Below are 26,604 nucleotides of genomic sequence, written 5' to 3'. Positions count from 1 at the left end.
CCCCAGATAGTGCTCAGCTCTGATGATGTACTAGAGAAGTTCTCTTGACTCTTTATGGCATTGAAAGAAACTTTATACTGTGTGCCCAACAAATGATTTTAAGATGAGTCTCACGAGTGTCACTAATATTTTAGTGTAAGTCCTTAAGAAACGTAGCCTAAAAATGGCCAACTTAGTTGTCCTGCAAAACAGTGAGATAAATCTATTTTATTTCCAGCATCCCTTTCTAAATGCATGTCATTGACTGATAATTTTTCGGAGCTTCATCTGTCACAGAGTCATAGGGTCTGACTGTTTCTTGTAAAGTCATTTTCTAAGTTGTTGGAAGTCTTCGGGTGTAAGATGGTTTTGTAGCATGTTACTTTCAACTGTAATTTTCAGCCATCATGACAGTGTAATTTAATAATTATAACATAGGGGTTGATTGATGCCTCTTCAAATGCAGTACCAGTATTTTAAGTATATATGGAAAATCGTTGAGTGTGTGTATGTTTGTACATGCATTTGTAGAAAGTGGCAATGACAATTCAGATGCAAGTATGCAAATGGTCTTAAGAGACCTGCCAGAGTAGCCTGTAGATCAAAAATGTTTAGAAGCCACTGGACTTATCCAATATGTTTTCATGATTCAAGCTTTCTCATCACAAGTTATAGGGTTATTTGAAACTTATGACGCCTCACAGGTCAAGAATTTCTTTGAGAACATCGATATATATTTATGGAATACAGACAGACTTTATCAAGGTGATAGAGATGAGTGACTTTCATGTAAAAGCTTAGAGGATACAAAAAGAATTGGACCATGTTTACTTGGAAAAAAATGACTTTTTTTCCTATTGGAAAATATGTTTTGAATGGGTGTCCAAGTTGAAAGGCCCTGCATGGAGCTCTGGAGCTGGAGGTGAAGGAAACCACTTGCAGTTCTTAAGTCATCTTTCTGTCTTTCTGTCTAATGAATTTCCCTAAAGATCTTGTCAGTCTCTTGAGTGTCACTCTCTTATCTATCCACTCCTTTTTTTTTCTAACATCTTTATTGGGTATAATTGCTTTACAATGGTGTGTTAGTTTCTGCTGTATAACAAAGTGAATCAGCTATACATATACATACATCCCCATATCCCCTCCCTCTTGAGCCTCCCTCCCACCCTCCCTATCCCACCCCTCTAGGTGGTCAAAAAGCACCAAGCTGATCTCCTGTGCTATGCGGCTGCTTCGCACTAGCTATCTATTTTACATTTGGTAGTGTGTATATGTCCATGCCACTCTATCTCTTTGTCCCAGCTTACCCTTCCCCCTCCCTGTGTCCTCAGGTCCATTCTCTATGTCTGCGTTTTTATTCCTGTACTGCCCCTAGGTTCATCAGAACCATTTTTTTTTAGATTCCATATATATGTGTTAGCATACAGTATTCGTTTTTCTTTTTCTGACTTACTTCACTCTGTATGACTGACTCTAGGTCCATCCACCTCTCTACAAATAACTCAGTTTCGTTTCTTTTTATGGCTGAGTAATATTCCATTGTATATATGTGCCACATCTTCTTTATCCATTCATCTGTCAATAGACACTTAGGTTGCTTCCATGTCCTGGCTATTGTAAATAGTGCTGCAGTGAATATTGTGGTGCATGTCTCTTTTTGAATTATGGTTTTCTCAAGGTATATGCCTGGTAGTGGGATTGCTGGGTCATATGGTAGTTCTGTTTTTTATCTACTCTTTAGAAATATAAAAGCTTCAAGCTTAGAAGACATTTATATTGCTTGGACATGATGTGAGGAGTGAAATATCCTGTTTAAATTGGTTCCCTTAGTCACTCTGTGAGACAAATCCATATCTCTCTGAAATTAAATGGATCAAAAATTTTCTAAGAAATATTTTGTATTCAAAGAGAGACGTGGGCCCTCTACCAGAACATGTGAAATCTTGCCTGAACAGCTGTGAATGGAACTGGAATATCAAATCACTTAAGCCTTTGGAACATTAAATTCATGTTCTGGGTGGAATTTTATGGTGATAAAAATAGATGGGCCTCCTCACTGTGACAGGTAGTGCTTTCGAACATGTTGGAATTCAAAATTAACATGAATGTGCAAAGATGGATATAACATGATAGTATCAGTTCATTGCAAACATATAATGCCGCTGCAAAGCGATGGTTTGGAAGGTTTCACAAGCTTCATCCTCTTTAGATATTTACCTCCTTAAAAAAGCTGCAGTAGTGAGCAAACTCCATCTCAAAACACGGCACACAATAATTGCCACTCTCTGTGGAAATCAAAGGTTTAGCTCCTATTGGCTGTCGGCAATGCTCGCACACAAGGCAGGTTTCATGCCAGTAGTTTCCCTTAAATTTCATTTTCCGGGAACCTGTACCCCCAAAGTAAGAACCTGTTAGTACAAATCAAGCATAATTGTTCTTTTAAGCAGTAATATGTCAAATTACTTAAAATATATACTAAAGTTAAGGTGAAAAAAGCAATCATCCATATAGAAAAAATAGCGTTTACTGGTTTCCAAAACATTTATCTGAAAAAAGAGGTCAATAAATAGAGTTCAGCCTACGATGATGGTGCATCACTCTTTCGCTGGAAACTCTTGTGCTGTTTCACAATTTTGAGATGTGAAAGTACTGTAAATGTAGACTCTGAAAGGCTGCACATGCTTCAGATAAACTGGGACATAGTAAGCATTACAGGGATATTAGGAATGCCCAAGGCACAAACTCCTGAGATTGATGTTGTGTAGTTATGGTCTCCTAGAAAATCTTTGAACCTATAATAAGAAAATGAGAGAGAATTGTTCGTATGCTGCTGTCCATAGGGATTGAGAAGAGGATCAAAACAGAGAATTAGTACTTGCCTAAAGGTGTAACAATTTACTTGGATCCTTGTTTGCCCTGAGAGAAAATAAAGATGACTGACCTTCACACCAGTTTGTGTTGAGCTACAAAATGATGATTGGTCCCATTGTCCTATGATGGATTATGTTTTCTGATGCTATTGGTTCTGCCTAGGACAGGGTGTTTAGTGCAGTGTTAGTATAATTTATTGGTATAGATTTTATCTTTATTCCATGGCTCAGTTTCTGGTTCAAAATGTTTCTATGAATTAGGTTTATGAAAAAACACAAAAGACAGTACTTTGCCCACTGGAGACAGAAAGAATAATCTTTTCATGTCTAAAGTACACTAAGTGAGATAAAAGAGATAGCAGAAAGATGTCTTTCTGCAAAGCAGGGTTTTGTATAGTATAGTCCCCCCCTTTATCTGTGAGGGATACCTCCCACGACCCCCAGTGGACGTGTGACACTGCAGACAATACCGAACCCTATATATATATATATACTATGTTTTTTCCCCATACATACAGAGCTATGTTAAAGTTTATTTATAAATTAGGCATTGCAAGAGATTAACAATAACATAATAAAATAGAACAGTTATAACAGTATACTGTAATAAAAGTTATGTGAATGTGGTCTCTCTCTCAAAATATCTTATTGTACAAGTTTACTGCCTTTTCCATCTTAACCAAGCACCTATCATGCTCTGTGGCCGTAACTTTTGCAGTTGGAGGTGCAAAACTAGCACGAATTTCTTTTTCCTCCTTCACAATTTCATGGATGGAAAATTTGTTCTTACATTAGATCTTAGCAACCTCAGCATACAATTTCTTTCCTTATTAAGTTGAGAACTTCCTTTTCATTTAAAGGAAGAACTTTATGGCTTTTCTTTGGCATACCTGAATGGCCAGCATCACTACTCTTGCACTTTGAGGCCATTATTAACTAAAATAAGGGTTTCTTGAACACAAGCACTGCAGTACAGCAACAGTCTGATCTGATAACTGAGATGGTTATTAAGTGACTACTGGCCAGGATGCTCTGGACAAAGAGATGATTCACGTCATGGGCAGGATGGAGGGTTATTTCATCACGCTACTTAGAAGAGCACACAGTTTAAAACTTAAGAAACTTTTACTAGTGGAATTTTACACTTAATATTTTCAGACTTAATATTTTTGGCCTCGGGTAATTTTTGTTTGTTTGTTTGCGGTACGCGGGCCTCTCACTGTTGTGGCCTCTCCCGTTGCGGGGCACAGCCTCCGGACGCGCAGGCCCAGCGGCCATGGCTCACGGGCCCAGCCGCTCCGCGGCATGTGGGATCTTCCCGGACCGGGGCACGAATCCGTGTCCCCTGCATCGGCAGGCGGACTCTCAACCACTGCGCCACCAGGAAAGCCCTAGCCTTGGGCAGTTTTAACCATGGAAAGTGAAACCGTGGATAAGGGGGGACTAATGTACTACACTCTTACTGTGCTTGGGTTTAATTCAAAGCATTGCAGGTTCAGTTATAGACCAGAAGTGCCTTGTGATCTTACCAGGCATGATGGTCTTCTTACACTGGAAGCACTGGGAGGAGCACTCGTTAGAATAGTACTTGGAGCACGGCAGGCACTCATCCTTGGCAGCAGAAGGCTTTTCCACCAAAGACTGATTGCATTTGTCGTAATTGAAGCATCCTTCATGCCAGTGATGACCTTTGTAACAAAGATCCTTTGAGACAGTAAGTAAAAGTTAATTAAGTATGTTTGTGACAATACAGGCCATTTTGTAAAACAATACTAAACACTCCTGGGACTCTGGTGCCAGTAGGTGGTGCTGGTAGCTTGAGGGCATGTTGTTATTGATACTGTTACCCATAGAGAGGAGACTCTCTGGGGCAATTAAGAACTAGAGCCTGGGGCTTCCTTGGTTGGTCACAAAAGACAGATGGAAAATAAGTGTACTCTCCTGTTTCTTCAAATTTCCTCTACCTTCCTTTTATAAACTATAAGAAAAGATTTTCATGGAATGATTTTTATTTTTAGGTTGTAACATCCTATTGCTGTTTGAGATTTACCTGAACAAAATCTCAACACTAGTTAACTAAAACAAAGACCTCCCCGGCTCCCCCCCAAAAAAGGAGAAAAAAAAAATAATAACGTGCATTCTGGGAGGAATGGGTGTGTGTGTGAGACGTATCAGCGCACAGTGGTTTAATGAAGATGAGGCTAATGTGAAGTGAGAAGATACAGGTTTTTGAATCTTTACGGCTCCAGTTATTTGTATAGTTATTCACTTATACTCTTATCATTCTAGAAATAACATTTCAGCTGTGTAACTTTGGGCAAATAACTTCTGTAATCTTCAGCATCCCGAACTATCTCCCAAGATCATTGTAAGGATTAAAGTGTATCTTACATGTCACAGTGCTGAGCATAGTGCCTGGAACTTGATTGATGATAGCTTTGAAAATCCTTATATCTAGTAGCAGAGCATTAGAGTATTAACAGTCAACACTCAAGAAAAACAGGCATTCCAAAGCACTTGTCTGCTGTTCTTATGCAATAATTCTGGGAACTGAGGTAAGGCCTACCTTGGAATCTGATTCGATTGGTTCTTTGCACTCCTCACAATAGTTAGCAGAGGTACGATCATAACAAGTAACACGGTGTGGATTGTGATCCTCTAGTACATACTTCCCAAGAAGTGATGCCGTGCAGTGTTGACAGTCAAATTGAGCAGTTGTCATTTTGGCTTAATCCTATGAATAAAAAAATAATTTACGTATATAAAGGCAAAATTTTTTGATAAGGTAAATTATAAAGCCTCAATACAACATGAGTCAAGCACTTGAATAGATTTATATTTTCTTATATGAACACCCACCAATTTAGGAAATATGCTGTAGTCATGGTGACACTTGGAGTGATTTAGAAGAGGCTACTCTCCCATCTTGGCAGTTCCTGTGTGTTTTACTAGCAAAATGCATTAAACCAGCAGCCAGAGTGTGGAAAAAACATCTTGTTTTCCTCATTCACTAATGTGGAATTCAATGAGAATGTAATATGTGTTGAAATAGGATGGTTTCACCTCAAGGGTATAAATATGAACTGTTGATGGAGCTTTCACTAACTGTCATCACTTACTGTCTTGTTGGAGAGTGCTGGAGGTGGAGTTCCATGGGGATAACAAGAGTCTTTCTTTTGCTCTAACTGAAATAGAAATTACTGATCAAGTACATTGTCATTTTCCCTGCCATCCTTTTATTTCCCAATTCTTTGTCGGGTACCTAGTGAGGGTTCTGCACATTAGTCCTAAGGTCTTCCTGTACCATAGACTCTCCCTTGGGATGTCCTCCTTACCTGTGGCTTCAACCTCCCTAAATATACTGTTGACTTAAATCTCTAGCTTTAGCCTGTTCTTCATTTGCGTCCTGGACATCTCCACTTAAATGCCCCACACTTAGCTGGTCAAATAAAACTCCTCAGCAGTGAGGATTCAGTCCAAGTGTTAGGTCTTTGGGACTGCCACTGAGCAGTTTTCCAGATGTGGACATGCAGTTAAAACCATCAGAGGTAGAAAAGAGCTATCGGATTCTTCAGGTTTTAGGACTAAACTAACATGTACACAGAAGGAAGAATAACAGCAGCATTTTATAGAATGAAAAACATAAAGCCAAGGTCAGGATAAGAATTCTAGTTATTTTGTAAATTAAAAAACAAAACACATGGATTTCAAAAGGGTTTAATTAGGCATCGAACACAAGTTTTTCATTGTCACCAAAAATAGTACCACTGATTTTCTTGGAAAATAAATATATTGGGAACTATGAATATTTTCTAATTCTCCACACCAGAAATTTGTTTTTTTAATTTTAGCAAAATCAGAAAATCTATTGATTATTGGGATGATTTTTACAACATTTTTCATGCCAGTTTTTATTTACTACATTCAAATTGCATTCTCACATATTTTGCCACCTTTTATTTTAATGATGAAGTTTCCAGCCAGTGTCTTGCTGAATGTACATTATCATTAATTCTGTTTATAGCAGATCTTTACTAACAAAGAAAAGACTAAGGATTTAGAATATATGTGTCTTTTCCCAGGAAAGATGAAAATTCAGACTAGAAGTTCCCAGGGGAACATGCCAAAACTATCTGCAGGGAACACTGAATTCCCTATTTGATTAATTCCACAGAAATGTCCCTTTTTAGTGAATACAAACACACTAAAAGGATTGCTGAGAGCTTGGAAACTGGAGGAAATAGATTTAAAAATGCAAATTTTATTCACGTTTATAGTGATCAAGTGTTTATCTCTTAATAGTGAAATACGGTATATACCTTTAACTTTCATCACTTAATACGGAAAATACCATTTTCATTGTTAATATTTCTTTAGTTTTAGATGTATATAATAGCACCATGAAGCACAGCCTCTCAGGACTTAGGAACTCCCAGACTACTTCCATTTTGTGAGGCTTTTAGTATATTATAAAATGAAGAAACACCAAAGGTATCACAAAATTGGTAGAATTTCAAGTTTTTATTTTAAACAACACTCTAAATACAACATTATAATACCTGTACCTCATTTGGTGATCAGAAGTCGAAATATCTAAATAAATGTTTATTTTATAATATAAATATTGATATAGAAATATATATCAGTGAATATAAATACTTGTCTAAATGTAAGTACAAGAAGATCCTGCCCCATCCCCATTCTAATCACATAATAGGCCTTGCTCCATAAAAATTCTTAACAAAATTGACCCTATCTTCTCCAGTTTTTTAAAGGAGAAAGTACATCTTATTCCATCTGTTTTTTAAAAGCGAAGTCAGGGAGTTGGGGAGGGTGAGAAGAGTCAGTTCAATATCTCAGAGCTATGTAATTTTGCATTTTATAGTTATACAGTGGGAGTAGGCATTTGGTCCAGGTCAACATGTGTTAAATGTCTACTCTGTAATAGTTGAAGTCCCTGCCCTCAAGAAGTCTGGATTCTCTTAGCTCTTACCTTGGTAATAGTGAATATAATTTGAGATAAGGAACAAACTGAACGTTTGTGCTCTTATTCTTAGTTGGGGAAAGTACACTAAGAAATTCAGTCCTCATTTTCATAAACTCTATCGTTTAACTATGGGTATATGAATACATCTATATAGAGTTTCTTAGAGGTGTTATAACCATAAATATGATACACATTCCACTAGAACCATATAGCATTCTTAGCAACTAATAGAAAGGGGTGAGGAGCTACAGTAAAGGGAGACCTTTCTAAGAAGATTTGAAGGAAGTTAAGCTTTTGCAAGTCTGTTAGGAAGGAAGGAAGGGAAGAAGGATCTTGATTAGCAGGGAAGGAAGGGGAAAAGACAAATGGGAGAATGGCACAGGATTACATCCGAAGTTGGGGAATGGTGAGTCTTGCCAACAGATTTTCACCCGGGTCCATTCAGGATAAAGGAAGACCTTGAAACTATTTAAAGCTTTTCAAAGCTATTTGGACCTTTAATAAAAGCAGTTCTAAGTGGTGTGAGGGCAGGCAACAGAGGCAAGAGTATGAATTTTTCCAACTGGGTCACATTTCACCACCTCATTCGCTCCTAAACATCATTCTGTACTTTTTTTTTTGGCCTTTGTCTCTTTTTCCCCCCCTCTTCTTTGTCCCTTACATTAATATTTTTGAATAATCAGAGAATAACTAGGGTCCTCAAGAGCAGACCAAATGGCTAGTTTTTAATCATTTTCTAACAGGTAAAACTGTAGGAAAGGGGATAGGGACTATATGATTCTCATCTCAGGAACCCCCATCTGAGGGTTAATTTGGCAAAGATATTGAAAAACGTTTGCTTTCAAAGATTTAAATTAAATCCTTGAACAGAGCTGATTTATAATTATGAGTCATAAGAAATCTTAATAGTATCCCAATTGAATAGCATTTAACTTTTCCTGGCATGAACTTTAGAAACATTAGTATCAATATCAATTAGACATTCTTGTCAAACTTTTCAAAAGGATTAGATTATATTCTTGCCAAACTTCTGTCAAAGTGATTCTGCAATTATGCAACAATTTAAGCACAGAATTTTTATCATTACATACTGGAGTTTTGGAAGACTGATTTAGAGGTACACCGATATATCAAAGAACCTATGAAGATAAGATAAATAGCTCAGAAGTCCAATGTCATGAATGCACTTGGCTTTCTTTTTCCAATTATCGCCCTTAGATTTTAGATTTCTACCTAAAAGCATGTGAGTTTATTGGTCCTAACTTCTGTAGCTCAGAGTGCTGTTTCTTACATGTTATTTTTAAAACCAGGAATAATCTTGTGTCAAGTTATGTTATATGGTGAGTTAATGATTAGAAGTTTAATGCTGTGAGCAGTATAGTCACTTATATTTTTATTATGCTGAACAGATTCCCAAAAAGTATAGTTGAGAGAATATCAAGCAGGAGAGAGGCAAGGACTTGAGGCTATGCAGGGTATCTTTAATATGCTTTGGTTTGCAAGGCATCACACACCATTCATTCATTCTGTAAACAGGTAAATATGTTTTTTTTTTTGCACAGTAATCTGCTAGAAGTTATGAAGGACATAAAAATAGACTAGACTCAAATCCCATCCTCAGAGAGCATATAATCCAGTAGGAAGAGTATGGACATTTTATAAATAACTAAAGAAAAGTCTGGAAGTGATAAGGAGAAATGAAAGGTTATGATAATTTAGAGCAATTGTTCTAAACACAATGCATGTTAGAATTTTTTAAATTTCCAAAGTGCACTCCTATTCGAAACCAATTAAATTGGGATTTCTGGGGGTAGAGAATAAGTATTTTTCAGCTCCCAGAAGGTTCTAATGTCCAGTGATAATTAAAAACCACCAGTTAAGAGAAGGAGGAAGGAAATTACTTTTAGCTGGGAAAAATTCCGGAACAACTTAGAGAAAATGGCATTTGAATGGATCATGTGATAGCTATCATGGGTTGGTTCTCCCAACCCTGGCTCTATCCTCCTCCTAGTTGGAGAGGTCAGGCAGCTAAAGACATCTCCGGGACCCTCTTACAGCTAGTGTTGAGGATGCAGAATTGGTTCTGCTAACTCCAAACAGGTGTGTGTACATTGGAAGGTGGGAGTGATACGTTCCTGCTGCTGTTGCTGCTGGCAGGCTGGGTCGTAGAAATGTGAGTGGTTTCCCCCATTCAGAATGCCTGGACTCAGGTTTTCCAGGGTCCAGGGACTTGTTTTCGGGTTGTGAGAGGTAGTCGTGGTAGTGGTATCAGTGGTGGCAGCAGGTTCCTAACCTCTGGATTACAGGGCAGAATGGGTGCTGTGGTGGGCAAAGAGCAGCCTCTACCATCCGTCAAGGAATTGTTAAAAATACTAACAGTGAGTTCTAATGCTCCCGTGTGTTTCCTGAGAGCCATGTACTGTGTTAACCATTTTGTGTAGATTCTCTCTCTTAATCCTCACAAGAATCCTGTAGGATGGGTCTATTATTAATATCCCAGTTTGACAGATGAAGAAGCTTAGAGAGGCCGAGATAACTTGGCTGATAAAAATGCCAAATCCAGGATTTTATCCTACACCTGTCAGAAACTGAAGCCCAGGATCGAGCCTGTGTAAAGCTCTCCTTTCCTGAAGATGCTGAGGGAGGGCACTTGAGACTGACCAACAGAATTAGGAAAGATGTTTATACTTGAATACATGAGGCCTGCATGGAAAATAGCAAGTAATCTATTTGAAGTGGCTTGCAGGGCATGAGAAGGTACTAATTGGAGGACAAGTTTGGAAAAGTAGGCTGGGCAAGGTCACCAATGGCCTAAGTTTCAAGCTAGAGATGAACATGTGTTTTCTATAGAAAAGATATAACCACCGACGATTGAGAATAGATGAGTGAAGTGTTTTGAGCTGAGATTTGTGAAAATTAATGGAAATAGTGAGAGAAGGGATTGGAAGGTAGATATACCACAGACAGAAAATCGATAAGGAGTCTATTTTTTAATATTCCATTTAATCAACAAATATTATCCCCATGTAAAAAGAGTTGTTTTATGTATTTTGGTGGGAATATGAAGAAGAATTCTTATTGAGGAAATAATGGCCAGTCTATTAAGACTGACAAAATACATCATGTTACAAATCTAAAAAACAAAACAAAAACTATGACCCTCACCCAGACTAAAAACACACAACCTAGGCACCTCTGGGTAAAACTACTAAAAATCAAAGACAAATAACATCTTAAAAGTAGGTTAAAAATATTACTTCCAGAGTAACAACAAATTGAGAAGTTACCTACTTCTCAACAGGAAAAAATGGAAGGTAGACAATGGAAAGATAAAATGGCTGAAAGAAAATGGGAACCAACCTAGAAGTCTATACTCAGGTAAAATATCTTCTGATAAAAAAGGTGAAGAAAAGATATTTTCAGACAGTCAGAAACTGAATATATCAATAGCACACCCATATTAAAGTAAATACCAAACAGTGTTCTTCAAGGAAAAGGACACTGAGCTCAGATTGAAGCTTAAAGATAAAGGGGTGAAAAACAACAAAAATTATAAATATGTAGGTGAATCAGAATAAGTATTAACAGAACAACTTTAAAGAATTTGAACACTTAGGCAAAATGGGAAACTTCAAAGATAAGTAAAACATTAAAACGGACACAAGAAGAAATATAAAATTTTAACTGGTTGGTAACTATTAGAGAAACTGAATTTGAAATTAAAAGCCTACATATAAAGTAAAATACAAGGCCACATGGCTTCTCCAGTGGATTTTACCAAGATTTAGGAAGAAATAACACCAATATTAACAAACTATACCACATAATTAAAAACAAGAAACATGATCCACTTAATTTTGAACCCATTAAAACTTTGATTACCAAAATCTAAAAAACATTATGAGAAAAATTTATAGGTCAATCATACTCATAATAATAAATTTTGCAGTAAATACAAAAAATTTTAGCACAGACAATAACTAATTGAATCCAGTGATATATGAAAAAGTTAATATCATGATAAGCTGAGTTTATCCCAGGAATGCAATTTTAGTTTAAAATTAAGAAGAGAATCACTGTATTTTACCACATTTACCAAATGAAAGAGTAAGCCATATACTTAGCAGATGCAGAGAAGACTGATAATTAAAAAAATTGCTCATTGAAGGATACTATTTTTTTTTTTTTTTTTTTTTGCTGTACGCGGGCCTCTCACTGTTGTGGCCTCTCCTGTTGCGGAGCACAGGCTCCGGACGCGCAGGCTCAGCGGCCATGGCTCACGGGCCCAGCCGCTCCGCGGCATGTGGGATCTTCCTGGACTGGGGCACGAACCCACGTCCCCTGCATCGGCAGGCGGACTCTCAACCACTGTGCCACCAGGGAAGCCCGAAGGATACTATTAATAATGAAAAGCAAGCCACAAAATGACAGATTAATAGATGATATTTGCCACGTATATAACTGACAAAGGATTAAAATGCAGAATATATAAAACATCAATAAGAATTAAAAATAAACTGATGGAAAAATGGGCAAAAGATATAAGAAAAAAAATTTTCATTTTAAAATGACAGATATTTTAAAGGAAGCTCATTCAACTCAGTATGAAATAATTTGTACTCATGGTCAGAAAAAATTAACAAGTCTGACAATATGAAATGTTGGTGAGGATAAGGAGCAACTGGAACTCACCCACTGAAATAAGAATGAAAGATGAATGGATAAACCACTCTGAAAAACAAGTTTTCATTATATTGTAAAGTTGAATATGTATCCTTCATATGACTCAGTAATTTCTCCCCTAAATGTGTGACTCATAAAATCTTGCAAAGGTCACCTGAAAGAATGTTTGTGGCAACATAGTTTATAGTAGCCCTAGTAGCAGGAGACTCTGAATGTCTATCAGAGGGAAAATAGATAAATAAGTAGATGTATGGTCATATAACATACTGCTGTATGGCAATAAAACATGAATTACAGCTGCCCTCCTTAGTACAGATAAACCTCACTACTGAGTGAACTAAGTAAGTTATAAAATAGTAAATACACCATGATTGCATTTTTATAAAGTTAAAAAACAACCAAAATTGATGATTAGGAATTATGATAAATATATGGTAACATGTTATTAAACATAATAACTGTTATTAAAGCTGTTTAAAAAAGCATGATGATGATGATAAACACAAGAATTAGGATGCAATTGAAGATTATCTAACTTCTGGAGTTGGGATTAGGAAGTTGCAGAGGGTTTCAAATATGTGGAAAATACTTGATTCTTAAGCCAAATTATTTTTATACCTTGCATATATTAGAAACATTATTTTCTATATATGTAATGTTTTGTTTTTAATAGTTTAAAAAATGAGCGGGTGATAAATGAGTAGAAGTAGTATTGATATATATTAAACTGTTCTTTCCTTATGTTTGTCAACAGAGAAGTAATCCATATGGATGTAGTAATATCCTGAGAATATTTTTGTGTGCTAATGGTGGTCATGGAGTTTATTGTCCAAACAGCGAAGATATGGGGATAATTGTGGGCTGATTCAAAGGGTAAATTTCTCAGGGTGACCATTTCGGATGCAAAAGAGAGAAGGAGACAAAGTTTTCTCTCTTTCTTTCAATACTGTTACCATGAAAGTGTGCAAAGCCAAAACATGGTTCCAATATGTATGATCTTTGTCATATTACTTTACAATAAGACACGAACTGTGTCTTAGTATCGTGTCAGAGATTACAAGTTTCAGAAGTAAGAGGCCTTTTACTTTTTATGGTGAAATTGAAACATACTAGGATATAATTTGGGCCTTCTGGTTTCCAATAATGTCTCTATGTTGGTGTGGTTTTGAGGAATTTTATTTACTTGAGGGAGTTGAATTACCATATACCCTATATTCTAAATATCAAATATAAGTTGTTACATCGATTTGATTATAGCTTTCTTTGTTCCATGTGGAGGCAGGCAGTACTATATAAAATCATCAAATTGATTATGTGTCTTGATAAGAGGATATACAGTAAATGGTATTTAAGATTACTTCTATCTCTACTACATGATTTGTAAATTTTGCTAAATGGGTGAAAATAATGCCACAATCACTAGTTTTGCACATACGTAAAAGTGCACTATTCTTCAGTTCAAAGTTTGTTGGGTTTTCTGGCTTAATTTTCATCTGGTTATTCAGAGTAGCCTCATTCAGCCTGTATAAATGCATTGCTGCTCCTCTGAGAGTGCTACATGACTATTTCAATTGCCCGTTCAGGTCTTTCATTGATTCTGTGCAGTAGATCTGTTTCTGCTTTTCTTTAGGAAAGAACTTGAAAGAATTGACATCTGAAGGGCATAAGGAATATTAAAATGCTCTTGGGAAATGTTAGTTCAGAACGCTGATGTCTTTGAAACGTGTGTGATTGATGTACGGAACTTGGGTGAAGACGGAAAGTGGATGCAGAATCTTAATTTGAACTGTACCTAAGTGAATTTACCTGTGCTAGTTTTTCCATTTAGGATTTTAATTTGAACTCTTGCTGGGAGGGCAGATAGGGGCTGATGGCCGGTCAAGGGCACTTTGGAAGCCTCACTGATGAAAGTATATTGCTCTGTGCTCTATAAGGAGTTATAGAAACCATCTTCAGTGTGTGGTTATGCAATCCACCTAGTCTGCCAAGGCAGTGGTTTCAATCATTCTCCCCTCTCTCCCTGCCTGTACCCCCTACATATATTTACTGGGTACCATATCCTGTTGATTCCACTTCAGAAGCATTCCTTAAATCTTTGTTTAGGCCCTCCTCGTATCTCTGATGGACCATAGTGGCTTACATCGAACTGAAGATATTATTAAAAGTTTCTCCCTCTACTGAGTGGAACCAAGCACATTTATACTCTATGAATTTTGCTCTCTAAATAAGCTCAATTTCCCTGGGAGTTCCAGAACATCTTCCACAGTACTCAAGAAAAATCTGGCTCATGATCATCTCCCTTCCTTGGAGAAAAACCTCCAACAGCTCTTCTTTGACTATAAAATAAAGTCCATTACTTAGCATAGAGACCCTTTGCTACTTTGTCTACTTTTCTCACTGTCTCTTCATCCCTTTCCTAACCCTGTACCATCTGATACACACACACCGCACTATGCTTTAGCCACTTCTCATGACTCCCTATTCTTCAAATATACTGTGTCTTTTTACACCTTTGAGCCTTCACATGTGACCTTTTTTCTATCTGTAATGACTTTCTTCTTGTCACCACACCCGCCCCCCCCTTGACCACCTACTTCTCGGTCAAGGTCCAGCTAAAAATCTTTCTCTCTGCAGCTTTCTCAGATCTCTCTGGACACAAGCTGCTCCCATTAGTTCATACATATGTCTCTTTTTCTTTTGCCACATTTGGTAACAGTTATTTTGTACTGTGTGTGTCTCTCTCACTTCAACACACAGTTGACAGTTTGGGTGGACTTAAATGAGATATATGAAAAAATATATCCTCCAAAGTCTGTGTAAACTAGGCCAGACAAAATAAGTATATGTTGTACAGTGGGAAAATTTAGATTCACAGATTTAAAAATATCATGGAGTTGGAATAACTAGTAAAGTTCTACTCTTAGTTTTTTCCTTTGTTTCTTTTCCTAGTTCTGAGGGTGGAGTTGAACAGACCTGTGTGTACTTCCGTATCTGTTTCCTGCTTATAACCCAAGACATAACATACTGAGAAAAATATTGGGCTGGAAAGCAGAGGCTATAGATTTTTGCACTAGTTGCTTAAGCACGAGCATGGAAACTACTGCTATGGAAACCGTTTAATCTTTCTGGCACTTGCTTTCCTTAACTATGAAATGAGAACATTATTAGCTGCTTATGATCCCACCCACAGATCAAGCGAGATTAGAATGGAAAAGTCATGAGTGAGTTGGCTGTAGGTGTACTTGACTTGATGGAAAGTGTAATTATAAGTGTAGTTCTTATTTTGAAGAAGGAGGCTATTTTCTAGACCCCTCAAACACTACTTTTGAAAACTAAACAATTTTAAAAATAACTAAAGCCATAACTTCAGGCCATCAATCAAAAATAACCTAAAACAAGCATCATAGAATTGTGGTGGAATGCTTGATATTAGTCTCTAGGGACATATTTACAAGCCCAGTTTGTTGGAAGCTGAATGTCTTGTGTAGAGAGGGCAAATGAGAATTCTCCTGAGACCTGATGGCACTGGTCTCCCATGAAACAGAACAGCTGACGAGAGCTTTCCATCTGGTTAATTTGTTCTGTGGATACTAACAAAGGAAAAATGTGCTTTGCATGATTTTCTTGGAGGGATTACGTTCAGAATCATGTAATTATGGCAGTGATTACTGAAACAGGTACACTGTAGTTCATGGTAATACATAAGTGTAACCACATTTTATCAAACATTATATTCTTTACAAAATAAAAAAGTAGGACTCTCGTATAGGTTTAATACCATCTTTGATTTTTTTCCTTACTGAGATATAAGAAAAATTTTAAGACATAAAGAATACCACCTTTTAAGGTGCAACTGGATTATCTAGATCTCTGTCTATCCAGATACCAACTTCCTGCTTTTAAACCCATCACTAGACTTGCCTCAATTTTTATCCCAAAGGAACCACTATCATTTCAATAGATATAAGCTGTCATTCCTTCTACTCCCCGTAGCCTTGCTATTATTTCTGTAAAAGGTGTTCTGGAAGAGCAAATACAGTTCCTAGGTTGCCTCAGGATCTCCTCAAAGTCTTGAGTTCTCATGTAGTGCTGGGGTTTGGTATATACAAGGACTGAACTAAAAGGTGTGATTTCTCTAAATGTATTTAGCACATGGTAGGGACAGGATGTTTCCTGCATGTGACTCCCCCAAATCAACCTCATTTTCTGGAGATGGATTCTAATCTAAATATCACTGCAGATCTAATATAAGTATCAGAGAGTATTCCCTCCACCCATCTCTAAGCTTTTTGAAAAATTCAACAAGTACTCTATGGAATACTAAATGTAGTAGTTGTGTCAGTTTTTTTGTTCTGTTTTGTTTTGCTTTGTTTCATTGGTTTTCCTTTCTATTTGAAGATCACCTTCATCATGCTCATTAACTACTATCAGTATCTGAGCCCTAGTAGCTGTTTTCTCAGCAGTGGGAAGGGAGCTCATTGATTCATCTATTTAACACTGTTTCTACCTCCTTCCTCTTGCATCTGTTGACAAATGCAAGCATATTTAGCAAGAAGTGTGATCTGCCATTGTAGAAACTAAGTCTCCTGTGGAAGGACTGAATCTCTAACACATGCTAGTCATATGAATCACCCCCACAGGGCCAGGTATTTGAGTTCACAAGATCACATGAAAACTTCGCTATGGTCTAGTGGAATGTACTTCATCAGACAGGAAATGCAATATCTTTTGTACCGTTTATTCCTTCAGTTTTTGAGTTCAATGTCATGTGTTATAAAGACATTGTGACTGGATCACTGTAAAACCAAGACAGCTATTTTATTTTCCTGGGTGGTTTTTTTGTTTGTTTGCTTTTTTGGCCGCGTTGGGTCTTCATTGCTGCACACAGGCTTTCTCTAGTTGTGGCGAGCAGGGGCTACTCTTGCTTGTGGTGCGCAGGCTTCTCATCGCAGTGGCTTCTCTTGTTGAGGAACCTGGGCTCTAGGCGCGTGGGCTTCAGTAGTTGCAGCACGTGGGCTCAGTAGTTGTGGCTTGCAGGCTCTAGAGCACAGGCTCAGTAGTTGTGGCACACGGGCTTAGTTGCTCCATGGCATGTGGGATCCTCCCAGACCCGGGATTGAACCCGTGTCCCCTGCATTGGCAGGCGGACTCCCAACCACTGTGCCACCAGGGAAGTCCCTTCCTGGGTATTTTAAAATAAACTCTAATTTCCTTCCAAAAGGAGTGATGAGAAAACTCTGTCTTTAATTAATTCACCTTAAGAAGATGGCAAACATATTCAATTTACACAGTGCCTGAGAGCAGATTAGGGTAATAACCATGGACCCAGGAGTTTAGAGGAGCTGAGCCAAGTGCTGCAATCCCCACAGGTGTCGATGTATCTTAAACCCATGTCATCTTGAAAACCTAAAAGGACGTGCTCCTTAGAACATAGAAGAACCAAGCAAAACATACTTTCCATGATTTTCTTTCCAGTAAATGTTTTTAAATATGAGAAATAAACCATTTCTATTCTGATGAAAGATAGTGTTAGAAACTGTCCAATGAAATGAAGAGCGTGCTTTATTTGGAAGGTGGCCAATATAAAATGATAGATGTATTCTTTATCTAATAGAGCCTATAAAGTAGTTTTCTAAATCGAAAAATGGCTTAAGAATGACAACGCCAGTTAAGCGAATTGGGAAGAATGTCCAGTCGTTGAACTAAGAGCACGAAATAAGATTTCATAATCAATCACTTAATTCTCTCCTGAGAATGAGACAAGTCTGGCTATATAATATATTGGCTTTCATGTATCTTGGCATTAATGCGTATTATAGATTATGTTGGTTTATGACCTTCTTCAACTTCATAAAACACAATGATGAAAGAAGAACTCATTTCTGGGCCTTCCGAAACAGAGTCTGTCAAAAAGTTCTAAAGCTGCAGACGTTTTTGAATTTTAGGGTATATGAGCTTGTATTATAAGGTATATATAAAGTATATGAGTTACATTTATGAGTTGTATTATGGTATGTTCAATGAAGGCCCTTTGTGTTTCTCTTAGATAATTCTTATATTCTAACTTGTATTATAAATTTTGGAAGGGGGGTTGTTGTATTCCTTATGACCATAATATAAGCTCACTGAGAGCACCGTATCTTACTCATTTCTATACTCCAAATGGAGCCTGGAAGTGCCCCCACACTTACTGGGTGATCTTTTAAAATGTTGCAGAGAAAACTTACGGTAATTTTTAAAGGATTTCTACTTTATTGAAAGTGGTGATGGCTAAAGACCAAGAAAATAAGCTGAAGCACCTCCAGTTTTGAATTTTCTGTTGGGAGGCATCATTCTGATTCCCTAGTGACTAAGCATGCTAGGTAAACATTCTTCTCTTGATTTATAGGGACAAGGCACCAGATACTCTTTTCCTCTGAACTTGAGGATAACAAATGTCTTATGTCTTTCAAGTCTACCAGCAGTTTAATAAGTGGATACAGGTGTGGTGTAGATGTCTCTTTGGAACTTTTTATTCTGTTTTCAACAACAGTAGTCACTGCAGCCTTTAGACTCCTATGAGCCTGTAGCAGGAGCTCTCCCTAGCCCTTCACTGCCCAGGGATGGGGGTGGCAATCCCAGCAGCCTGCCTCTGAGGGCTGGCCATAAGGCGTAAGTGCCCCTTGTCATATGCATACAATTTCCAATCATTCTCCAAATTCTTAACTCTCAGTTGATCATTTTCATGATTTTTGTGGGGACAGGTCATAGTAACAGTTTATAAAACTACTCCATTATCAGCATCTCATTTGGCATTTTGACAGCATCTAAATACGTGTGTGGCAGAAAACATGACATTTATATTCTGCCTTATAAGGTAGAATGTTGTAAATCATACCCATAGATGGTGATTTAGAGCAAAGTAGATAATACATATCAAAATACCTTAAAACAATTATGAGTTATGCAAAAATAAACCTTGCTGAGAATATATAGGAATTAAAGTAATGGTAGACAGAAAATTTTAAGACTATATATAATTTGTTACCCTAATAACGGTGTAACATTTGGTACTGATCAAAACCAAACTTACCTTCTCATTAACCGACATTTAACTTAAAAATACCTAGTCATTCTTGAAGAAACCACAAAAACAGTGATGAAGAGACAGGGAAGGTAGTGAGATTTACTTTCCACTTGTATATAGCCTTTTGTACCCTTTGAATTTTGTACCAAATGGCCTATTTTAAAAATTAAATGAAATCCTAACACAAATCAAAAGGCTAAATAAACTTATTTCCCTTTGAGTCACTTGTTCTTGACTATAGAACATAAGAACTAAAAAAGATAGATCAGTTTTAGCTCCTCATTTTACAGGGATAGAAACTAAATTCCAAAGAGGATATTTATAGAGCTAGTATTTCTTTCTAGAAAAATTAGGAAAAATGGAATATACCTTCCAAATTAATTTTTGTAAATACTTAAAAGGAAATACCCACAGTACTAATCAAAGTGAATTTTAACAAGCTGCTTTTCTGGCTGTTTAGAGCCAAACAGCCACTCCCCTCCCATTTTATAAATAGATGCTGACCCAGAGTCTTTAAATGACTGTCTTTAAATCACACTACTTTCAGTGACCTATTCCTGGTCCAAGCTCTTTAGCATTTCAGACCTTTCAAAATCTGGCATCTGCCTTGGCCTGGTTCTATCAGTTTTAAACCCAACAATATCAAACAGCTCTCTGAACACAGTGAACGTTACTTCTGTAGGTTTCACAAAGAGCTCTTGAGTGCCAAAACAGTGCTTGGCAGTGAAGGTAAACCAGGTCTCTCCCTGTGAAAAGCCTCCACTCTGGCATGGGAGACAGGCTCACAAATAATTACTCTACCCCATCAGTCTTACCAGATCAGGGCCCTGGCTCTCCATACTTCAGCACACACTGTGCACTGTAGCCCTAGCTAATCGTCTTTCCTGCTCAACAGTAAGCTTCAGGCGGGACAAATGCTATATTACCCCCAAACTAACTGGTGTTTAGCATATTATCAGCATGTGCTGGGCACTCACTAAACATTGTGGATGAGAGGGAGTGGGGGGAGAAAGAAGAGAGGGCAGCTGGAAATGCTTGGACATAGGCACAGGGTGCCCTGGAAATTTCAGGAACTTTCTAGAAAATGTCAGGTAACACTTCTAGAACTGTAGCTTGAAGATGGAATAAAAGCTAGTCTCTAAGAAAAGGTGGGGAAGAGCAGTGGGGAATCCACACAGTTGTGGATGTGGGGAAGCAGCCCACTGGGAGTGTGGACCAGGCAGAGAGCATTGCTAGACCTGCTTGAGGGACCACACCTGGAGGGTGGCATTTTATCCATACCTGGATAGGCAAAAGGTCACTTACAAAATGAGATACTTTTACATGTCAGAGCTTTAAAGACTCAACTACACATTGCTATGAATATATATTTGCCCACTCTTCTCTTCTTGGCCACCTGAAGACCATACCCTTAAAGACAGGTCTGGGATGTATGCTGTCAACTAGAAATCTCTCTTACTTGGCATTTTAACAGTTTACATTGATGACTTAAATTTATACTAAACTAAAATTAAACTTGCATTTATACAAAAAAGCAGGAATAGTTTTTTGAATTAAAAATCATATAAGAGAACCTTTCATTTCCCTCATGTTTCTATACTGGTCATTTAAAGGAATTTCTCTCTTTTGAAAGTGTTGGGGGTAAAATGTTGGTCCCTTGGCTCACTGATTCTGTTCTACCTTGGGAGCGACTTAATTGAGAAGCAACTGGGCAAAGGGGTCTGCTCAAGTGCCACTCACTTCCCTTCCCCTCCTTCCAGTGGGATTTGCCAGTGCACAGGCCTAAACTCTGCCCTCCTTCCTGGAGGGAGCCCACTATAGCTGCCCAGCCCCATGAGGGGGCACTGGGTTAGAGTTCTCTACCCCACTGCAAATAAGTTCAATTCAGGATGGGAGGGGCAGTCTCAGGGAAAAGCTTTGTTTTCCAACCCAGCCTTAACAATAATAACATTGATAATAAATGGATTCATACATGACACGTGTGTCTATTTCACAATTGTCTTAGAACTCTGAAAGAAGAGGCTCATGATTAAGTGGGACTTTCAAATCCACACATATATTACAATAAAGGTGGCTTTGTTCCTAAGTCCTTTTGCTGTACTGCATGCGTATATGTATGTGGCAGGAGGGAAGAAAAGAGAGAATAATATATATACCAGTTTTTATTAACCAGGATGGTAAATTAGGATTCTCTAATTAAGCTAGGTTTGTAGTTTAAAACTTAACAGAAACAAAATGAAGAAATGAATAGCATTATTTCTAAGTTCTTGGCTCAGTCAAAAACCAAACAAAATAATAAATATTCTAATTACCTTAACCAATAATTCTGTTTTAAATGTGTTTGGTAATTTAACTTGTTATCTAGTTCCTCTTTAGGTTACAGTTCATAAGATTTTTTGATTTTGAGTATCAGTTTTTCAGGTGGAATTCTGATAATGGCATATATTTATTTTTATTAATCAATTTTTCAGATCATTTGGTGCCTAAGTGAAAAATATCATAAGTGAAGTACCAATAGGTATTCTAATAATAATTTATGGTTTACAAAGTGCTTTCATGTATATTATCTAGAACAGTCATTCTTAAACATTTTTAGGTTAAGAATTTTTTAGCACCTAATGAAAGCTATTTACCTCTTCTTAAAAATATATTCATATTCCTGCGTTCACAGAACTTTCTCAGACCTGATGAAGCCAGAGTTCTTGGAACCAGGCTGTAGAGTGGAGGTTGCCAACTACATCCCAAGAACCAAAATCTAGTCACAACCTGTGTTTGCATGGCTTGAGACCTAAACATAGCTTTTACTTTTTTAAGTGATCAAAAAAAAAATCAAAAGAAGGATAAATTTTTTTTGACATCTGAAATTATATGACATTCAAGTTTCAGTATCTATAAAGTTTTACTGGAACACATCCTCAGTCCATGGCTACTTTTGAACTATTATGGCAGAGTTGCTTAGTTTTGAAACCTAAAATATTTCCTGTCTGACTCTACAGAAAACATAAAATACATTTTGTGTTTTTTAGTCATATTTTGTTGCATGTTTGTTAAATTACACTTAACTAGGGTTTGAAAAGGACTTCTGTACACTGCTTAAAAGCATCTAAAATTATTTACTAAATGACTTCAAAAATAATACTAGAAATCATTAACATGGTGTTTGGAAAAGTACTTAATGACGTGGCAAAATGCTCCTGATATTGCTTTAAGTGAAAAAAAAAAGTAGGAATTAAATAATCAGTGTGATCTCAACCACATAAATACGTTTGAAGAGTAGGAGACAAGATTAGAAGAAAATATGCTTGATTAAAGTTATAGATTTTTAAAAAAGATTTTTACTGTTCATTACTTTCTAAATTGTACAATGCATAATGTATCGCTTTGAAAACAAGGAAAAGTATTGAACAAAATTCGAGTGCATTCAGTTTAAAAAAAAACTCAAAGATTAGAATCTTCTGTAATAGTATAACTGCAGAAATTTTCAAGGGAACAAATTAATAGAATGAATGTAATTACAAGACCAGAAATCATTTTTAAATCTTACTTCCTTTAGGTGGCATGAAAGCTTGGTGTCAGATGCTTTTTTTTTTTTTTTCTGCATGCAAATTATACCCATGAATCTGTTAAAGAAGGGCTGAATTTTATAGGAAGAAAAAATTTTACGTAACATCAAAGCATTTTTCTATACTGAGAAGCCTTTGGTCAAACTTTATGATAGGCATCTCCTTGTTCACCCATGAAATTGTCATCAGCACAGTGCAAGGATTCATGATATAAGCAAAATTGAACAGCTTGACCAGTGTTTCTGTAGATACTATACTGACTTGATCTACTTGGTGAATGAATGAGTGAATACATGAATGAATGAATTACCTGTATGTATGACTTTTTGACCCTGTAAAAAAAATGATAAATAGTTTGATACCTTGACCAGGACAACTATTAATAGTCTTTTTAAAAGTATTAGGAATTACATGATTATGATATTTTACTTAAATGGTCTTATGAACAGTAAGGATCATTAAATATAAAGGATCGTTAAAAAGGACAGAATCAAGCTGGAAGACAAGAACCCCAGAAGCCCATTTCCCCACCATCTTCAGCGTGTACTATCATTAAAATTAAATTGAAAATAAAACCCAAAGCGTATTCTTAAAGAGGGGAGAATCTGATACATCAAAATGATCTACTGAAAAATAAAACTCAGGGTCCATTGATGATACTGCTCTGGCAAAATGAATAAGCAAAGGAAAATCTCAAAGCTCTGCCAACACTCAAGTAAGATGGGTTTAAGGTCCAGTAGCAACAGAATTGTATGAGCAGAATTTGAGAAGAGATAAAAGCAAAAATGACTACTGATAGCATTACTCTAAAACAGAATTCTACAAAATGGGTGTTTTTATTCCATCTTTAAAGTAGTGAGGCAAACTGATGTGCCCGAGTTCACAGAAGACTCAACATGGACCAGACTTCAAAGCTTGGACTCTCTTCTCTGTCATTCTTGCACTGACTTTCTAGCCTTGCATATTTATTTAATGAATTAAAAAAATTTTTTCCTTTCCGGTGGGTTAACAATCCAACCCAGAGGCAGCAGTTGGAGAGAAGCTCATTCTATTATATCCAATATTTCCCTTTACTCCAACCAGATCTTAAATCTTTCTGTTCCCTGACTCCATGTCTCATTTTATGGGGCTTTAGAAATGTGTATATAAAATGCATTGATTCTTACTGATCATCTGAAACCTGCAACAGTGTGTGGGATGCTAGAAATTCAGCGGTAATTGCCACAGTCCCTTCTCTAAAAGAGCATACGGTCCTGTAGGAGATACAGATAAATAAATGAGTTTACAATGTGAGCCCAAGAGGGCACATTGGTAGTATGAGGATATGCAGAAGTGGCACCAAACAGATTTGGGTGGAGGATGGTCTATAAGTTCTTTCCAGAGAAGGGAGCACTTGAGGGTGACTAGGGTGAGTTAGGTCTGTATGCAGAGAGCTCTTCTTTGGGTATATAAATTGAGGGAGAGGTGGAGTTCATCTCTAGTTTCTGGCTTGAGCAACTAGTTGTTGCCCATGGAGGCCTGGCAGAAGAGAGGCATTTGCTCAGTTCTTATTCTGCTGAAGGTCATTTGGTATGACTGAGCAGGAGAGAGAGAGAGGGGGCGAGGGCGAGGGTGTGTGTGCGCGCGTGCGTGTGCGCACGCGCATGCACCTTTGTGCGCACATCAGTGCCGTAGTAAAAACTGTTTGGGAGAAGAATGTAGAGGCTAAATTATTCAGGGTTTTAACTAGTAATAATAACAACTTGCACTTAACACTTTTTCTATGCCAGACACTGTTGTAATTTTAATATAACACATTGATTCCTCATTTCAAACCTAAGAAACCTAAGAAAAAGTTATACCATCATGATCTCCATTTCATATACAAGGAAAATGACAGACACAGAGGCTGACTCCTCTAAGTTCCCAGATCTAGTGAGTAATACAGCTGAGACTTGAGCTCCAGCCAATCTAGCATGAAAAGTGTGCTCCATGAACCAGTATTATCAGCATCACCTGGGCGCTTGTTAGAAATGCAAAAACTCAGGCACTAATCCAGACCTACACAACCAGAATCTACATTTTAACAAAGACCCAGAGGTGGTTCCTGAGCACTTTAAAGTTTGGGGACATCTGCTATAACCCACTAAACGCTACTGCTTCTCTTTACTTTGGGAAGGAATCTGGACATTATCCTAAGGCCAGTGGAAAGTCAGGAAAAGGTTTGAAGTAAGAGATGGACAAAATCAAACCTGGTTTTAGACCAGTAGTTTCAGTGGCTTCAGTGTGGAGAATGCAGCAGAAGCGGGCAATTCTGGAGGCACGGAGACCCATGAAAGGGCCACTGTTCACCAAGTGAAAGAAGATGGCAGTGACAAAGGAGAGAAGCTGGTGAATGTATGAGGTGGCATGGACAGAATTTGGAGATTTTTGCGTATACAAGTTGAGGGAGAGGTGGAGTTAGTTCACCTCCAGTTTCTGGCTTGTATCTTGATGTCATTTTCTGTATGAGAACACTTGGGGGAAGTAGGGTGGAAAGTAGGAGAGGGGAATGATTAATTTACTTTTAGATTAAAATGAGATTTGAGAGGACTGTGGGAAAGCCAGGTAGAGCTGTTCAGCCAGGTCCAAAGAGAGAGGGCAGGGAAACCACATACGTTACTTGAACATTTTGAAATTCTGTGTCAAAAAGTTTACCTGGCTTGCCGTTCAGGCCCCTTCCCTTCCCGCATTGTATTCACTGGGGTCCAAGCCTGCTCTGGGCAGTCCTGTATTCAGCAGATAATTAGACATACAGGTTTGTAGCTCAGAAAAGATATCTTAGCTGGACATAAAGATTTTGGACTCAGTCATGTAGAATAGATTGTAATTGAAGCAGTGACATTTAGCTCAGAAAGAGAAAGGGAATCTAGGATGTGTAGGGAAAAGGAAGGGGGAATCTGTGAAACAGATTGAGAATAGTGGTCGTAGAGGCGGGAGGAAAACCAGGAGTTGGATACCATGGAATCCCTGTGTAAAGAGTGTTTCCAGATGGGGAAAGTGGAGAATAAGGTAAAATGCTTCTGAGATACTAAGAAGATAATGAGAAATGTCTGCTGGATTTAGCAGTACACTAGTGATCAGTCACCTCAGTGAGAGGCAGGGGAAACGGATAAGGACCAAAGCCAGACTGCAGTTGATTGAGAAGTGGGAGCTAAGAAAGTGGAGACTCTTCACAAGGTGTAGACAATACTTTCACGAGATTGAGCTATGAAGCCGAAGAGTGAGGTAAGTGGAGGAGCTCAGTAATGAAGGAGAAGCTTTTCAAGATGGGGAATTTGAACATGTTTCAATGTTGATAGGAGGAGCCAATAAAGAAGGAAAGAATGAAGATTGTGATCCCTGAAGCAGAGGGTATGAGATAACGGGCACTAGTTTAGATCTTCCCTTTCATGTTCCAATCTACCAATAGGCCGGTATGGGGATTGGGGAGAATGG

The 26,604-nt window shown here is 37.6% G+C and overlaps 1 protein-coding gene and 1 long non-coding RNA gene across 2 annotated transcripts in view; one reads left to right on the top strand and one right to left on the bottom strand.

The window, feature by feature from the left end:
• The window catches only part of LOC141276005 (uncharacterized), a 98,121-nt gene that overhangs the window by 53,679 nt on the left and 17,838 nt on the right, over positions 1–26,604 (top strand). The gene's annotated exons all lie outside the window — the stretch shown is intronic.
• The window catches only part of FHL5 (four and a half LIM domains 5), a 38,295-nt gene that overhangs the window by 7,256 nt on the left and 4,435 nt on the right, over positions 1–26,604 (bottom strand). Inside the window, exons 2-4 of the mRNA XM_004329118.4 lie at positions 5,416–5,583; positions 4,379–4,553; positions 2,197–2,366 (exon numbers count right to left, since the gene is read on the bottom strand). Of these exons, the coding sequence (XP_004329166.3) occupies positions 2,197–2,366; positions 4,379–4,553; positions 5,416–5,571 (501 nt within the window). The 5' untranslated portion in view covers positions 5,572–5,583. The remainder of the gene's footprint in view (positions 1–2,196; positions 2,367–4,378; positions 4,554–5,415; positions 5,584–26,604) is intronic.

Source organism: Tursiops truncatus, chromosome 12 (genome assembly GCF_011762595.2).
Source record: "Tursiops truncatus isolate mTurTru1 chromosome 12, mTurTru1.mat.Y, whole genome shotgun sequence".
Taxonomy (NCBI): domain Eukaryota; kingdom Metazoa; phylum Chordata; class Mammalia; order Artiodactyla; family Delphinidae; genus Tursiops; species Tursiops truncatus.
This window is presented reverse-complemented; position numbering and strand designations above follow the sequence as displayed.